The 18102-nt window shown below is 41.9% G+C and overlaps 1 protein-coding gene and 1 pseudogene across 8 annotated transcripts in view; both read right to left on the reverse strand.

The window, feature by feature from the left end:
• GREB1L (GREB1 like retinoic acid receptor coactivator) overlaps positions 1-18102 on the reverse strand; it is a 307520-nt gene that overhangs the window by 67096 nt on the left and 222322 nt on the right. For all 8 annotated transcript variants that reach the window (XM_064379355.1, XM_012445023.2, XM_064379354.1 and 5 more), the window contains 4 exons: positions 15897-16223; positions 14587-14715; positions 13537-13671; positions 11117-11314 (listed from right to left, as the gene is read on the reverse strand). In XM_064379355.1, coding sequence (XP_064235425.1) covers positions 11117-11314; positions 13537-13671; positions 14587-14715; positions 15897-16223 — 789 coding nt within the window. The remainder of the gene's footprint in view (positions 1-11116; positions 11315-13536; positions 13672-14586; positions 14716-15896; positions 16224-18102) is intronic.
• Positions 45-7603, reverse strand: LOC105712095 (keratin, type I cytoskeletal 18-like; annotated as a pseudogene).

The raw sequence follows: 18102 nt of genomic DNA on the forward strand, positions 1-18102 counted from the left end.
ATATTTGAGTTACAAAAGCAATTGTCCCAGAGCTGTGTTTCAATTTTTTAAATTTTAGTCAAGTATCCAATTAAGAATTAAGCATGAATATCGTGGAGGTCATGGAGTGCTTTGGGTCCAGGAATGGCAAGACCAGAAAGAAGATCATCATTGCTGACTGTGGACAACTTTAATAAGTTTGACTTCTGTTTTATCTTAACCACCAGACCATTCCTTCTGTAGCTCAGGAGAGCACACCTCCACCCCATTTGCTCACAGTATCCTAGAATCTGTGCTCTCACTGCAGTTCCCTTTGGGTTCCATGTTTTCATGTTTTCCTCATTCCCTTCCATACCTAGCCGGATTGCAGAGTTAAGTTTCTGATAATAAAATAAAAACTAAGTAACAACAACAAAAAAGAATTAAGTATGGGTTTGGGGGCTGAGGAGATTAGGTTTGTTAAAGGATACAAAATTTCAGTTAGGAGGAAAAGTTCAGGGAATTGATTGTACAACATGGTAATTATAGTTAATAATAATATATTTTATACTTGAAAATTGCTGTGAGAGATTTTAAATGTTCTTCACCTCAAACAAATAGTAAGTATGTGAGGTAATGGATATGTTCATTAGCTTGGCTTAGCTATTCCATAATGTTTACTTAACATTTCATGTTGTATATCAAAAATATATACAATTTTTGTCAATTAAAAATAAATAAGAGTTAAGTATTATACTTGGTTGTCATGTCTCTTTATTCTCCATATTTAAAACAACCAAACAGCCTCCTCCCTGCCTTTTCTTTCACCTTTTTTTATTTTTAATCTTTCATGCCTTTTTTTTTTTTTTAAATCTCTGAACTTTTTATTAGCCTACTGCTCCCTAAAGGGTACCTTGCTTCTGCTGGCTTCATGTCTCGGAACTTTGGTGTTGGTTTCAGACACCACTTTGCCATCCACTATCCAGCGGGTGGTGGTCTTTTGGATGGTTTGCATGGAGTTGCTGCTGTCCAGGGCATCCCCAAGATTGAAGTCCTCGCCATCTTCCAGCAGGCAGCGGTAGGTGGCGATCTCAGCCTCCAGCTTGACCTTGATGTTCAGCAGGGCCTTGTACTCCTGGGCCTGGCGCTGTTCCCCTGCCCAGATCTGTGCCAGCTCTGACTCCAGGTGCAGCAGGATCCTGTTGAGCTGCTCCATCTGTAGGGCATAGCAGGCCTCCATCTCCCTCAAGCTGTTCTCCATGCTGGCCTTCAGATTTCTCATGGACTCCAGGTCGATCTCCAAGGACTGGATTATACATCTCAGCTCCATGAGCATCATCTCAGCAGCTCCAACTTTGGCAGACTGTATGGTGACCACTGTAGTGCTCTCCTCAATCTGCTGAGTCCAGTACTTGTCCAGCTCCTCTCGGTTCTTCCGAGCCAGCTGGTCATACTGGGCCCGGATGTCTGTCATGATCTTGGCAAGGTCCTGAGATTTGGGGCATCTACCTCCACAGTCAACCCAGAGCTGGAAATCTGGGCTTGTAGGCCTTTCACTTCTTTTTCATGGTTCTTCATGAAGGGCAGCTCCTCCTTGCGGAACTCTATCTCTGTCTCCTGTTGCAGCCAAGTGATGTTGGTTTCATCAATGACCTTGCGGAGCCCATGGATGTCACTCTCAACAAACTGGTGCATGGCTGGCTCTGTCTCATACTTGACTCTAGAGTCATCAGCAGCAAGACGGGCATTGCCAATAAGCAGAACAATGTGGGCATTGTCTACAGTATTTGTGAAAATCTGAGCCTTCAGGTCCTCAATGGTCTTGAAGTAATGGTTTCAGTCTCTGACCTGGGGTCCCTTCTTCTCCAGGTTCTCCCAGATTTTGCTCTCCACCTTCCAGTTCTTGGTCTCCAGGCTCCTCACTCTGTCTAGGTAGAAGGCCAGGCTGTCGTTCAGGCTTTGCTTGGTTTCCTTCTTGTTCTGGATGCCTCCCATTCCTGCCAGACCCCTGGCCATCCCCGCAGCCAGGCCCCCAGATCCCATGCTGCCCCTGAAGCTGGTGGAGCAGGACACGGAGATTTGGGAACCAGAACCCTGGCGCCCACGTAGATGCTGGCCACGCTGTTGAACAACAGGGTACTGTAGCTGGGTGCCTGGACAAAACCCAGGGACCAGTAGTTGGTGGAGAAGGTGGAGCAAGTGGTGAAGCTCATGCTGTCCAGGGAGGAGAGCGAGAGGACAAGACTCAGGCTTTGCTGATGACCAACATTATTATTTTTTTTAATTCAAGCTAATTGTTTTATAGAATGCCATACCATCTGGATCTGTCTGGAAGCTTCCTTGTGATCAGACTCGGGTTAAACAGTTTGGCAATTATACCTCATAGGTGACACTGTGTACTTCTTTGCAAATAATGTCAATTTGTCCCACGGGAGATGCCAAGTTTTGATTACTTGGTTATGGCAGTGTCTACTGCCAGATCTCTCCGTTGTAGAGATACATTTCCCTCTTTGTTAGCTTTTAATCCACAGAATGATACCTTGAGACTTTGTGAATATTTGTTCCCTAATGACATTTTATTCAAAGGCTTTAGTATCCATCTTTGTCAGAATCAACAATTACACACTGGTACTACAAAGTCGGGATTTTCTAATTCTATCATTTTTCCTAAATTTATTAACTGGTACTCTTCTGTAGAGAAGGCATTCCCCTAACCTCTCACTTCTCCTGCCCCTTTTATTTTTTAGTATTGCTCTGGGCTCATAGGTTTTAAAAAAAATTTCAATAGGTTGCAATCCATTGCTATCCTTACTTGTGATGCTCAAAATTTCCAAATTTGGCCATAAAATCCCCTCAAGCAAGGTGCTATGTCCTTTTGGCATGCTCCAATGAATCTTTGTATTTTCTCACTTTCTGACACAACAAAATATTCCAGAAATGTTACTACTTCAGAGCTGGGACAGTGGGGAATGGTGTTAAGAAGTCCAAACCTAAATGTTCCATGTGCTCACAGACACTAGGATGTCACTGTTTTTCAGGGCTGGGCTGGTGGCTCATGCCTATAATCCCAGCACTATCAGAGGCCCTGGTGGGCAGATCACTTGAGTCTAGGAGTTTGAGAACAGCCTGAGCAACATGATGAGATCTTGTCTCTAAAAAAAAATTAGGTATGGTGGCATGCACCTGTAGTCCCAATTACTTGGGAGGTTGAGGTGGGAGGATAACCTGAGCCTGGGAGTTTGAGGCTAGAGTAAGGCATGATCATGCCACTGCACTCCAACCTGGGCAACAGAGTGAGACCATATCTCAAAAAAGACCTTTTGGTGGACAGGAGTATTTTTTTTTCAAATTATGACTTCATCCTTTTATCTCCAGTTTAAACCTAAAATGAATATTCCTTACTTTCCCATTTCACATTTGAAGTTCTCATCTTTCATGTGAGAACTCTGTTTTTCAACATTAAAGTATTTACCTATCTGCTCTCTCCTATGATATATACAAAATAATTTTAAAATTATCAGTAATACTCCCAATAACAAACATTCTAATAAAAATTCAGTATTTCTTTGCAATCTTTTCCCCATAGGATATGTCACATTGACAACATAGAGTAAGAAAACTGTTAACAAAATAACTTGAATTAATTCTTTTTGCTGTATGGTTAATGTTAACAATGTGACATACAGTTCAGTTCCTTCATTGCTGTTTGTATTAAATTTTAAGCTTGCTTTTCCCCATTATTTTATTTTTAATATATAAATCATTTTCAAGGCTCAAAAATCAAAATTATATAAAAAGTTATAGTCATTCCATACCTATCTCTTCCATCCCATATAGACAAACTTTTTCTTTTCTTTTTTTTTTTTTTTGAGACATAGTCTCACTTTGTCACCAGACTGGAGTGCAGTAGCGCTATCTCGGCTCACTGCAATCTCTGCCTCCTGGGTTCAAGCAATTCCCCTGCTTCAGCTCCCCAGGTAGCTGGGACTACAGGTGCACACCACCATGCCTGGCTAATTTTTTGTATTTTAGTAGAGCTGGGGTTTCACCATGTTGGCCAGGATGGTGTTGATCTCCTGACCTCGTGATCCACCTGCCTCAGCCTCCCAAAGTGCTGGGATTACAGATGTGAGCCACCAAGCCTGGCAACAGATAGATAAACTTTTTCATTAGGCCGGGTGCAGTGGCTCACACCTGTAATCTCAGTACTTTGGGAGGCCAAGGTGGGTGGATCACCTAAGGTAAGAAGTTCGAGACCAGCCTTGCCAACATGGTGAAACTCCATCTCTACCAAAAATACAAAAATTAGCTGGGTGTGGTGGCATGTACCCATAATCCCTGCTACTTGGGAGGCTGAGAGGCAGGAGGATTGCTTGAACCTGATTTTGCAGGCTCACTGTTGCAGTGAGCCAAGATCGCGCCACTGCACTTCAGCCTGGGCAACAGAACAAGACTCCATCTCAAAAACAAAAATAAGCAACAAACAAACAAACAAAAAACATAAACTTTTTCATTAGCTTCTGACTTAGCTTTCATGCTTTGTTTTGTTTTTCAAAAATAAGCAGAGGCAAGAAATCTGAAAAATGTCAGAAGTGCTGAGAAATGGCCAGTCAAAGAAAGGTCATTTCTGTTCTGTTTCCTTACTAATTTATCACAGTTCTATGGAATTAAACAAGTTTATTTTCCAATGAATCATAAGCAAACTGTCACATCTTGCCAACTCCACAATAAAATATCAGAAAGGCACACCTGCAGCACTGATAGTGGTACTAAGAGACCCAGGGCCTTGGCTAACTAAATACTAAATCTTACTTTTGACATGAGTGGGAATGTAGGAGCACCAGTAACTCATCTTCCTTCGTGACATTTTGTAACTCACTGAGTTCTAGAACAGAGCCAGCGGTGGTTGGGAGTCACCGTGTTCCCTAAAGTTTTAGATTAATAACCTTTTAGGGAACACATTAACTAATGTCTCTTACTCTTGGCTAAAGTAGATTTCTGGAACATGGGTTTTAATGACTAAATTTGTTTTTCCAGAGGGCTACCAAATCTTATTTCTGTGCCTTCCTTTCAAAATAGATTTGAACTTAAAATTCAATGCAACAAAATGTTGAATATTTGTTCAGCAAATATTTATCATGTATCTGCTATGCCATAGACAAGATTAGCATGTTCCAGCCCTGGCTGGAAAGTAAATATTCATTTTACTTTATGGCTGAAGAGAAAGATAATTAATAAACACGTAGCTACAACACACAGTGTGTCGAGTGCCCGGCCTAGAGGCAGTACGTTATTATCTGAAGTTTTTGTTTGTTTTCTCCTTTGGGTGGGGTAGCATGGTAAGTTGCTAAGAGAGAAGAATGAGGGATGAGGTCTGGGGTTTGTTCAATGGAATCCATGATAGCCATTGTGGAGAATGGGAGAGAGAACCAACTAAAGAACCAAAAAAAAGCTGGGCGCAGTGGCCGCCTGTAATCCCAGCACTTTGGAAGGCCGAGGTAGGTAGATCACCTGAGGTCAGGAGTTCGAGACCAGCCTGGCCAACATGGTGAAACCTCATCCCTACTAAAAATACAAAAATTAGGCTGGGTGCAGTGGCTCACGCCTGTAATCCCAGCACTTTGGGAGGCCGAGGTGGGTGGACCACCTGAGGTTAGGAGTTAGAGACCAGACTGATCAACATGGTGAAACCCCATCTCTACTAAAAATACAACAAAATTAGCCAGCTACTTGGGAAGCTGAGGCAGGAGAGTCACTTGAACTAGGAAGGTAGAGGTTGCAGTGAGCCAAGATTGTGCCACTGTACTCCAGCCTAGGCCACTAGAGCAAAACTCAGTCTCAAAAAAAAAAAAAAAAAAAAAAAAGAACCAAAAAGAATTTAGTATGGCATCAACTGGAAAGGTCGATTTTTCCCCCACACAGTGAGAACATGAATATGCTGCAAAGGAGACTGTGGCCTGAAATTGGGAACATCTGAATGAGTGATTCTAGGATTAGACAGGGTCCAGGATATGACAAGCGGGCAGTGTCTGTGGCTATGGTGGGGCAGGGGTACATGTCCCTGAGGGTGAGAATGGAAGTTACTGAGAGCTGGGTACTGGCTGGGCCATCCTCCGGATAGCAATGCATGTGCTGAGTTATGCTTGCACAGAGGAATCTCTTGTGTTTCCTCTACCTCAGGACAGAGTAGTTTCCCAGTACATTCTTTCCGGGCACCTGTTCCCTGTGTCTTAGTCACTGAACCAAAAATACTGTCTCTTTCTGTTGAAATTTTAGGTGACCAACAAGGGAGTATAAGGTTAGTGAGGCCAAGAAAATTTGTCTTTATTTTTTTTACTAAAAAAAATTTTTTGTTGTTATTTAAAAAAATCTTTTAATGTATTTTCTTATTTTAATTGTTTATAGAAGAAAGCTCTACAACAAGAAAATCTGTTTTTGGAAAGTGAGAATGCCGGCCATGCGTGGTGGCTGTAATCTTAGGACTTTGGGAAGCTGAGGTGGGCGGATCACCTGAAGTCAGGAGTTCGAGACCAGCCTGGCCAACATGGTGAAACCTGCCTCTAACTAAAAGTACAAAAATTAGCCAGGCATGGTGATGGGCACCTGTAATCCCAGCTACTCGGGAGACTGAGGCAGGAGAATTGCTTAAACCTGGGAGGCGGAGGTTGCAGTGAGCTGAGATGGCACCACTATACTTCAGTCTGGGCAACAAGAGCAAAAAAACTCTGTCTCAAAAAAAAAAAAAAGAAAGAAAGAAAATGAGAACGCCTTCCTCTATCTCTTCACTTCCCTTGCAATATCTACTGCTTCCTTAAAACTGCCTTATGTCCATTTGAATAATCTATATATCAGCAGACAAATACATCTCTCTGGCTTTTTTATAATCATGCATGTGTTAAAGTATCAGATTTGTGTCATTCCCCTGACATGATAACACTTCCTTGTCTGGATACCTCTAGATCCACTCGCATTTGCTGGGGTTTCAACCAACACCATTTTACAAGCAGGGAGGATAAAAAGGAACAATCACTTCCTGTACTTCTCCCTCCCCCCTTGAACTGAAAGGGGCTTGCATTTGGATTGCACAAGTACGCTAGTATTCCCATTCATAAAACATGGGGTCTTCTGAATTCGAAGAATTATGTTACAACTTCAGATTTCTAAAAAAATGACACTAAAACAAAACCATGTACTATAGTCTAAAAATGCTCCTTCTCCACTGATCGCTCCAGCAGTTACAAGCTTACATTTGGCAAACTTAAAAGATGTTAAACTCACTTCATTTCTTTTTTTTTAACCTACAATTTTTTTCTATAATATTTTGTTTTATTTTCCTTTTTCCTCCTCCCTCCCTCCCTTCTTTTCTTCATCAGAATTTGAACTGAGGTTTCAAATGCTTCACTTTAGTGCTGGGTCTGCAACAACGTGATGTTTTCTATTTTCATCCTTTTACTTTCAGCCATGCAGGCACTGCCAAGGATGTGCCCTTTCTGTATACCCTGGCAGCTCTTCCCTGCCTGGTGCTTTTCCTGGCAGGCTCTGCTGGAATGCTTTCTTCAGTAAAGGAGGCAAATGGAACCAGGACGCAGAGACCATAGACGCTGTTTCTCCTTCTGCCCATCTCTTTCTCCTTCTCACCCTCCATTCAAATATTACTTGAGCACCTGCTGGTGCCAGGCCCAGGAGAGGCATGAAATGAGGCACTAGGCATGCAACAATACAAAAACTGTCCTTGCTCTCAAGGTACTGCCCTCTGTGACCTCAGGCACACTAAACTCTTCTCAATTCACATGATAACATATGAGGAAACTAAGTCAGATGATTTCTTAAAAACTTCCTGTTTAAGGAAAAATGTGGCACATATACACCATGGAATATTATGCAGCCATCAAAAACGATGAGTTTGTGTCCTTTGTAGGGACATGGATGAACCTGGAAAACATCATTCTCAGCAAACTGACACAAGAACACAAAATCAAACACCACATGTTCTCACTCATAGGCGGGTGTTGAACAAGGAGAACACATGGACACAGGGAGGGGAGCACTATACACGGGGGTCTGTTGGGGGGAGGGGGATAGCGGGGGGGTGGGGAGTTGGGGAGGGATAGCATGGGGAGAAATGCCAGATATAGGTGAAGGGGAGGGAGGCAGCAAATCATACTGCCACGTATGCACCTATGCAACAACCTTGCATGTTTTTCGCATGTACCCCAAAACCTAAAATGCAATAAAAAAAAAAATAAAATAAAATAAAAAAAAAACAAAAAAAAAACTTCCTGTTTAATAGCTATGATTTTTAAGTTATTTTAATGGATAATCTCCTGCTATTTACTCTACCCTGAACAATTTCTCCTTACATTTAACATGCTTCTAGTCCTTTCTCTTCTATCAATTGGTATGTGTTCCAAGAATATGAAGGTATTTAAATATCAAAGCAAATACTTTTTTTGTAATTATGACGTGAAGTACTATAAATTCATTAAGAATGATGCTCACAAAAGCTGTTCATGACATGGAAAAAGATACACACTGTAATGCCAAGTGAAGAAAACAGAGTCAGGGAAGAGAGGTGGAACACTAGGTATTATTTGTTAATGCCAACATTTTAATAGTGGTTACCCTTGAATGGTAGGATTATAAATGTTTAAATGTTTCTATTTTAATTTTTCAAAATAAGGCATACTATAATCATTTTTATAACAAAATAAGTAAAGTTATGTTTAAATATACAGAAGTGATTGTTTTTGCAGCAAAAATTTCAGTGTGTATGCCAAAGCCAGATGTGAATAATTTTAAAAATATGCTTTGCTTTGAGTTTGACAAACCTGTCGATTACATTGGGTTTTTTCTGGCTTCTAAGCTTATATAATTGGTCATATTATGGTAACTTTTCGAGAGATGACAATCTTAAAATATTCACTTTAGAAAAATCTGAGGGCACTGAGAAGAGAAAGGAAAGGACTTGTACAATTTCTTCATCTGTCAAAAATACAAGGCTTTATTTAGGAGCTGCATTTATTAGGAAAGGTGAAAGTGTGGGTCACTGAGAGGTTATTTCAGGAAAAGGCTCTGCAGATGATTTCATCACTTCAAACAGGTGCCAAGATATGTTTGCTCAAGCACAATTTGGGATATCAGATCACAAACTCGGGGAGGCCACAAATGCCAACTGGTACAAGTAAAATACCTAAAAGACAAGACACTTCCTCCATGTTATGAAAGGTAAAAAAAAAATCCATATGAAATAACAAAAAATCTGGCTACCACTTGGTGTGACTGACACTCATCCACTCCCCCTATTGAAGAAGGGGCAGGAAAAATAAATGTAAAAACAGCCAGCAGCTGAGAGAGAGAACTACTTTGGTTTCTGGGAAAGCTGTGAGAGAAGGTATTTGACCTTTTCCAGCTCATCACCTACAGGTCAGTATTTCCAACAAGTCATTCTGAAACTGAGAGGCTAAAAAGAAGACTGTCAACCACGCACTTGGACCTCCAGAAGATGTGGACAAAAGTTCACATATCAGTCACAAGGGTTAAAGAGATAGAAACAGGGAAAAATGTACTTTCCATCAGCTCATTTGGCCTTGGGAACTAATGCAAAATTTCTCTTAACTTTTAATTTTAAATTTTTGTAAGTACATAGTAGGAGTATGTATTTATGGAGTATATGAGAAAGTTTGATACAGGCATAGAATGTGTAATAATCACACCAGGGTAAATGGGGTATCCATCCCCTCAAGCATTTATCCTTTGTGTAATAAACAATCCAATTATAATACTCTTTTAGTTATTTTAAAATGTACAATCAAGCAAGATTTCTTATTGAGCCATGCTACTCAAAGTGTGGTCATCTGACACTGGCATCCCTAGAAGCTTATTAGAAATGCAGAATCCGGGCTGGATGTCGGGGCTCATGCCTGTAATTCCAGTACTTTGGGAGGCTGAGGCTGATGGATCACTTGAGGTCAGAGTTCGAGACCAGCCTGGCCAATATAGTGAAACCCTGTCTCTACCAAAAATACAAAAATTGCTGAGCAAGGTGGCACACACCTGTAATCCCAGCTATTTGAGAGAGGCTGAGGCAAGTGAATTGCTTGAACCAGGGAAGTGGTGGTTGCAGTGAGCCAGGATTGCGCCACTGCACTCCAACTTGGGCGACAGAGAGAGATTCCAAAAAAAGAAAAAAAAAAGATGGGCGCAGTGGCTTATGCCTGTAATCTCAGCACTTCGGGAGCCTTGAGAAAATTTCTCTTCCTCAATAACTGACCAGATTCTAGTGCCACAGATTACATCACAGACTTAACAGTATCTGGCAAACATGCACATCAATTTACCCTTGACCTTGAGGGAAAAAGCAGAGAGTACTTTGAGGGAAAACTTCAGACAAACTCAAAATAACAAAGTACTTTTTTTTTTTTTTTTTGAGACAGAGTCTTGCTCTGTTGCCAGGCACCAGGCTGAAGTGCGGCAGTGCAATCTCAGCTCACTGCAACCTCCGCCTCCTGGGTTCAAGCATTCTCCTGCCTCAGCCTCCCCAGTAGCTGGGATTACAGGTGCATGCCATCATGCCTGGCTAATTTTATATTTTTTAGTAGAGATGAGGTTTCACCATGTTGGCCAGGATGGTCTCGATCTCTTGACCTCATGATCCGCCCACCTTGGCCTCCCAAAGTGCTGGGATTACAGGCATGAGCCAGCTCGCCCGGCCAACAAAGTGCTTTTATGATTATGATTATGATTATTTTTTGAGATGGAGTCTCGCTCTGTTGCCCAGGCTGGAGTGCAATGGCATGATCTCAGTTCACTGCAACCTCCACCTCCAAGGTTCAAGCAATTCTCCTGCCTCAGCCTCCCAAGTAGCTGGGATTAGGCATCTACTACCGTGCCCGGCTAATTTTTGTATTTTTAGTAGAGACGAGGTTTCATCATGTTGGCCAGGCTAGTGTCAAGCTTCTGACCTCAAGCAATCCACCTGTCTCGGCCTCCCAATGTGCTAGGATTACAGTCATGAGCCACTGAGTCTGACCGCTTTTATGATTTTATTACTGAAGAAGGTTTTAAGCATCCTATAAACGTTTGGATTAAGCAAACAATAGAGGCAGAGGGGATCTGAAGCTGGATCTGGGTGGGCTCCTCTTTGAAAGTTCACTCTTACCTGATTGTCGAATCCGTTGAAGAGTTTGCTGCACCAACACCTCCGACCTGGGGACAATGATGATGAAGTCTACTTTGCTGAAGTGACCGAGGTCCAGGCTCTGGCTGCCACTGTCTGCTATAGCACACACCTGGGATAAGAGTTTTCTGGCAACTGTTAGCTGCGGTTGATAAATTTGGAAGTTTTCGCTATCTAAATCTAAAATTTAAAAAGAAGTCATAAAAAAAAAAGAAGTCATAAGAACAAGGTTAATTTACTTCCATAATGGCCACTGTGAATCTCTATGAGGACACATACCACACATACGGTAATGTAATGCTATCTCACTAAGAATTCTCACCTGCTATTTGCACTCTCTATTGAGTTTTAATAGATTTGCCTATTTTCCCTGAAACGTGGATGAAAGGATGTGCTCAGGAGTGGACGTGGCAGTTTTGCAAATGTATTATTTTAAAATTGATTGGTTATCTCACAAATGCCTAATTCAACACCCCCTATCCCAACCAGAAGTGGAGGAGACAGACTACATTCTTGGAGCTGGTGCTGGGATTCAGCTATGGAAAAGGAAGTGTTTCCAGTTTTCTTTAGGAATATCAGCACAGGCCAGTGCCCTAGCCCCAACCCAGTTCAAGGAAAGAAAGGTTGCTGTAATGATCATGATGCTGAGTTCCTTTGAGCTTTTCTGGATAGCACTACAGTAAACATTTCCTCTTCAGCAAGTCAGTTGCAACATGGTTGGAAATTCCCTTCCCAGCAACTACGTAACATGGGTCATGGAAACACGACTTTCACCTTTCTTCCCACTCGATTCCACTTTGCCAGTGCTGTGACCTGGCAGGTCTAGGTGGTTGTGGCCAGCTCCAGGCTGATGGCTGGACTATCTGAAGACACCTGACTCATGACATAGCCAGCTGGCCACTCAGCAGGTGATGTATTACAAAAACATTGCCCAGATACTCTAGCAGGTCAGTAACTTTTTATTGCAAGTATATCAAGCAATCAATCTTTCTTATACGTGCATCGGCATCCACACACACTGTGAAATGAGTTTAGTCAGCTAAATAGGTGAGCAGGCAACATCCAATGCTTCTTTAAAGCACTGCTTTTTATCAGGAACCCATGTGGCAGTTTAACTGCAACAGGGCCTAATTAACCCATGCTAATTAATGTTTTCTAAAATCAAATGCAGCTGAGGCAAAGACAGTCGTCAACATATCCCAGTTATCATGGACACTGACAGCAAGTGGAGATTTATACATACAGTCTCCATAGTGGTCAAGAGAACCCATTGGAAAAGCCCAAAGCTGGAACTTTTAGTAGAAGCCCAAATAGTCTTTGTGCCACAGACTACTAATCAAAATACATCTGTCTTTTGATATAGGCTGTTATTTCCTTCATTTCACAGGTTGGATGGGTGGGGACTAAATATACACATAACTTTGTAGAATTTTATTTAGCAAGTTTTGAAGCTTGAGAAAATATAAATATGTCTTTAAAAAATGTTTTTTAAACAGGGAACCAAGAATGTACTTGGGATGAGAATGTTTAAATTCTAAATGTGTTAACAATTCAAAATAGTTAATATAAACACATTTTAGATCATCTGGATGATCACTTTATTACCAAATACCATTGAGAAGTCAAAACATTTTATTGCCTATATTTGCATTTGTTTTTACAACAGAGCTGACTGCCAAGCCATGCTACTTTTATTGCCTGAGACAATCCTAATATATAAATGATGCATTCCTATCAAGTGGGGGCCAAGAGGCTGTCAGCAGCAGCTTATATGGGTCTGTTTCCCATCTATCCTTTCTCCTGTTCTTTTTTCTGTCCTGTCCTATGCCATTCCTGTCAATCAGTGAACTGAGGAAGGATTGAAACCCAAATGAATCCAGTCTTAACGACCAGACTCCTCATCCCTGACAGTCCCCCTTTGAGCCCCTGAAGCTTGTTGTAGGGCAGATGACATGCTGGTAGCGCTGCTCTGTCTCCCAGGAAAGCCTCACTATCCCTGAGAAAATGTGTGTTTTACAGGTCAGAGAGTAAGTGAAGGGGCAGGAGCTGGGGGCCCTGCACTGCCTGTAGTCTGACTCTTTCAGACAGTTTTTTGAAATCCTCTGGGCGCAGATGGTGGAGCTAAGGAAGATGCACCAATGTCCTGGAATCTTTCAGAGAAAAAAGAGAGAGTGCTTAAGTCTTTGATTTTCATTCCAGAAGACTTTTACTAGGAACAAGGCCTTTGATCCAGGCCACATGGGAAAGCATTTTTAATTTGAACCAGGTTTATCATGTAGACAATCAGGAAAAGGCTGTTGTGGTCTGTGAATTGAAGAATCTCAAAACCCTCAGAACGACTTAGTTTTTACAATGTCTGTCCTAAGGACTAACTTCCTCCTCTTGGTCTGAGATGACATTACCCAGGTTTTGTGTGGGCATCATAGCAGCAGCCTCCTGAGGTGACATGCATTCATTAAGGTCTCCATTGAAAGGGATAACCACACTGTCTCCTCTTCTTTGTTGCATTTTTTCCAACAGCTTGTCTAGGTCATCTCCTGTTACAAAATAAAGTAGCGATAAGAAGGTTTCAAGGAAGGATATGTTTGTTTCGTTTTTATCTGTCTCCGAGTTGGGGAGTTAGGCTGTTCTCAGTAGATTTGTTGGTCAGCCAGCAACTCATATCAGCATTTACACTTGGCCACCTTTATAGTATAGTGGTGCAATTTACATGCTTTCACATGTTGTATCTCTCTTGACCTTTCTAATACTCAAAAGCAGGCAGAATGGAATTAGAAAACGGAGTTCCAGGCTGGGAGCAGTGGCTCACGCCTGTAATCCCATTACTTTGCAAGGCCAAGGCACAGGAGGATTGCTTGAGGTCAGGAGCTGGAGTCCAGTTTGGGCAACAAAGGGAGACCCTGTCTGTACAAAAAATTTAAAAATTAGCCAGGGATGGTGGCACATGTCTGTAGTCCCAGCTACTTGGGAGGCTGAGGTGGGAGGATCACTTAAGCCAGTAGAAGGGGGTGGTGTCAAGCAGTAAGCTATGATCACGCCACTGCACTCCAGACTGGGCGACAGAGCAAGACCCTGTCAAAAAAAAAAAAAAAAAAAAAAAAAAAGGAAGGAAGGAAAGGAGGAAGGGAAGGAAGGAGGAAGGAAAGAAAAGAAAGAGAAGGAAGGAACAAATGAACAAACCGAGTTCCAGGGAGAGAGAAACTTGCCCAAAGTCATTCAATAAGGTCACGGCTAAGCTGAGACTTTTGAATCCAGTACCAATGTGCCTTCCTCTAGACCCCCTTACTGCTTCCGTGGTGTTAGTGACAAAATACTTAGGATAAACCACTTCAAATGAAAGATCAGCTGGCAAGCTTGAGCTCCACACTCATCTCCTTGACAGGTTAAGATTTAAATTCAGAAAATCACACAACCAGGGGCTAGCATTGTTGCCAAATCTCACAACCACTCACCTAATGATGTGGTTTTGAAATGTGATGCCAGGAAACTGACCTTTCCTGTGATAAGCTCATAACTAATTTCTTTCAAAAACTCACTTGTGGTGAGCATGCTCTCTGCCAGAGCTCGGGACTGGTGCGGACCTGCAGAATGGAGAGAAGAGATGACTCATCAACAGAACAAAGGTTGCTGGAACATTATTTACAATGGCAACAACTGGGAACAATCAAAGGATGACACTATGGGGACTTGGGTTAAGAAAATTATGACACATCAAAAGCTGTGGACAATTACACAGCATTTGAAGTATCAATTCTGACCCTAGGCAGAAACAGAAATGTTTATAATACAAGACAATCAAGGAAAAAAAATGATGTACCTTATGTTTGTACCTGAAAATATACACATGCTTGTGTTTAATGACTAAGGAAGGTCCCTGTTCTGCCCAGGGGCTGTGGGCAACACCATGGCTGCCCCAGGGCTTGCCAATTGCATAGATGCCCAGGGGTGGAGAATATGGGGGAAAAAAAGACTAGGGAAGAGTATGAAAATCTTATAAAGATTGTGCTTACATGGTTATAATGAATATTTGCCTTAAAAATATAAACTTTTTTTTACAAATAAAAATGAAAAAAATATTAATGTATCACACTGATGAAGCTTTCTGGAAATACATATAGCACAGAAAGATGGGCAGACAGGTTTTGCCAAAGTGAGGGGGCTTTCTTAGCCTCTTTGCTCAGAAGAGGTGGGAGCCATTCAGTACAGAGAGAAGTAAAATGTAATTCAAATGGCTACCCAGGAGGGTGCCTGATAGAAAATCTGTACAGCAGGGAGGAAAAAATCCCCTCCCACCCCTCAATTTTGTAGTGTACCAACTTTCTGAATCTTTTCTTTAGGATCCATGTTACAATATTAAATAGACTCTTCAGTGAGAAGCAGAATATATGAGCTACCCTTCTGGCAAATTTGATTAACTGACTTAGGCCACCTGTGGCACTAGCTTTATCACATGCTAGAGTGGTAACATTTCCAAAACCTTTAAAGGACAGCAGTTACGTAAGAGAGGGGTATCTGTTACTAGGGAGAGCTTTGAAATAATGCTCCCACAACCAGCTGACAGGGGCACCAGCCAAACTGAGGGCTACAAAAACCTCATCTGAGAAGGAAAGGGAAGGTTAAAATTAGGAGGATGAGCCCAAGCTGGAGCAATTATTCAGAGGTTGATTATGTGGACGCCTGAAACACACAATACACATTTTCAAATGGACAAATCATTGAATGAATTGATTAAACAAAAAACAACAACAAAAAAATTACTCACCTAACACTACCACACAAAATTCATTTCCTCTGATTTTCGATGTACAAATTGCCACCACATAATCTGGTAGCCTTTGATAGTGTCTCATTTCACTGAGAGTCCTGAGAGTCTCTGAAATACCCTCCGCCAAAGAGTTCTGGGTCACAATCACATGAACCAAGTCTTGAGATACGCTGGCAATTAATCTAGCAAGCCAGGGGAGTTGTCCTGGTGACACAGGGACACACTGAGCTCCTAACTGCAGGGCTCTTTCTCTCAGAGTAAATTCTTGCATAGCTTTCAGCATAATTTGCTCAAATTCTTCCCTGAGAGGTATCTGATCAGGACCTATATTGAAGAGAATTACAACTGCAATTTAAAGAATCACAGGTAGGAGAGAGAGACACACCCACACGCCATCCTGCAGTCCTCAGCCCTTCATACATACTCCAACTAGAAAACAACCTCTTGTTCTTGGAGTGGTCACAAGTACAGAGTCCTTATTAATCATTTCCTGCTGTGAAATTATTTTTCTTTCTGCCTCAATTTTTTAAAAAACATCAAGCTTCTGTTGTTCTTTATTGTATTCCTGATCTCTTTAAAAGAGAATGTACTAAGAGAAACCATTAATTCCACTGTATGCCCTGAGAGCTGGTCCTTGCACATGGCGTATTTCTTGACCTATTAAGCTTGGCATTATGGAAATTGTTGAGGCCTAATAAAAAAAGAAGCCAACCTACTGGTGTATAACCAATTTTAAGTTTCATTAAGTTCTCATTTTATTCATAGGCATTTTGAAAAACATTTTAATGTATTGCCTCTATGCCTAATTTTGAGAATACTGTGCATCAGAAAATGAAGTTTAATTATTTTTCACTTCCAAGTTATATTTGAGGCAGCCTCACACTTTTCCCAGATAGAGAATGCTTTCATGATCTAGTTACTCTCCAGCATTCTGGATTGTTTTTTTTTTTTGAGACGGAATTTTGCTCATTACCCAGGCTGGAGTGCAATGGCGCGATCTCGGCTCACTGCAACCTCCGCCTCCTGGGTTCAGGCAATTCTCCTGCCTCAGCCTCTTGAGTAGCTGGGATTACAGGCACGCACCACCATGCCCAGCTAATTTTTTTTTTTTTAATTTTTAGTAGAGACGAGGTTTCACCATGTTGACCAGGATGGTTTCGATCTCTTGACCTCGTGATCCACTCGCCTCGGCCTCCCAAAGTGCTGGGATTACAGGCATGAGCCACCGCGCCCGGCCTCTGGATTGTTAAATATGCCATTTGGCACTCTTCTGCTGCCAGTTAGGGCTAAGCTTATACTGCTGAACTGTGGCTCCTGGAAGCAGGGGGATTTTGTTTCTTATTCTCTTTAGAAACTCAACCAGTCTTTAGAACAAAATAAGCAAGTCAATGTTTGGTACCCAAGTGACACAAATGAACTAAGATTTCAACATTTCATTTAAATTGAAAGCAGTGACAGTATAGTTATTCCCTCTATTCAATCATTTCTTTTGCTTTGTGAACCCAAGATTTGAAACTCAGGCTCCCATAAACCAGCTCAGACTCCTCAGTGTCTGTGATCTGAAACCAAGCAACAGCCCCAGAACCCAGGGCTAAAAGTCCCTTGAGGAAGAACAAAGGGGTGATCAGCTGGACTTCTGCATGAGAAGGAGGCCCCGCAAGTGAGTCAGAACCATTCCTTCCTCTAATAGGGATCTAAGTGGCCTCTCTGGACCTTCCCATCTTTTCCGGGAAAGTAAGAAAATGAGGTGTTTAGTAATGCTTTTTAGACATGGAAAATTAAATAAAATCTTATACATTATAAAAGCAAACAATTTTAGGCCAGGCACGATGGGTTATGCCTGTAATCCCATCACTTTGGGAGGCCAAGGTGGGCAGATCATGAGGTTAGGAGCTTGAGACCAGGCTGATCAACGTGGTTAAACCTTGTCTCTAATAAAAATACAAAAATTAGCCAGGCATGGTGGTATGCGCCTGTAATCCCAGCTACTCAGGAGGCTGAGGCAAAAGAATTGCTTGAACCCAGGAGCAGAGGTTGCAGTGAGCCAAGATGGCACCACTGCACTCCAGCCTGGGCGACAGAGTGAGACTCCATCTCAGAGAAAAAAAAAAAAAAAGGCTGGGCATGGTGCCTCACACCTATAATCCCAGCACTTTGGGAGGCAAAGCAGGCAGATCACAAAGTCAGGAGATCAAGACCAGCC

The sequence above is a fragment of the Aotus nancymaae genome, unplaced genomic scaffold (assembly GCF_030222135.1).
Source record: "Aotus nancymaae isolate 86718 unplaced genomic scaffold, 86718_ANA_hifiasm-v0.15.2.pri h1tg000020l, whole genome shotgun sequence".
NCBI lineage: Eukaryota > Metazoa > Chordata > Mammalia > Primates > Aotidae > Aotus > Aotus nancymaae.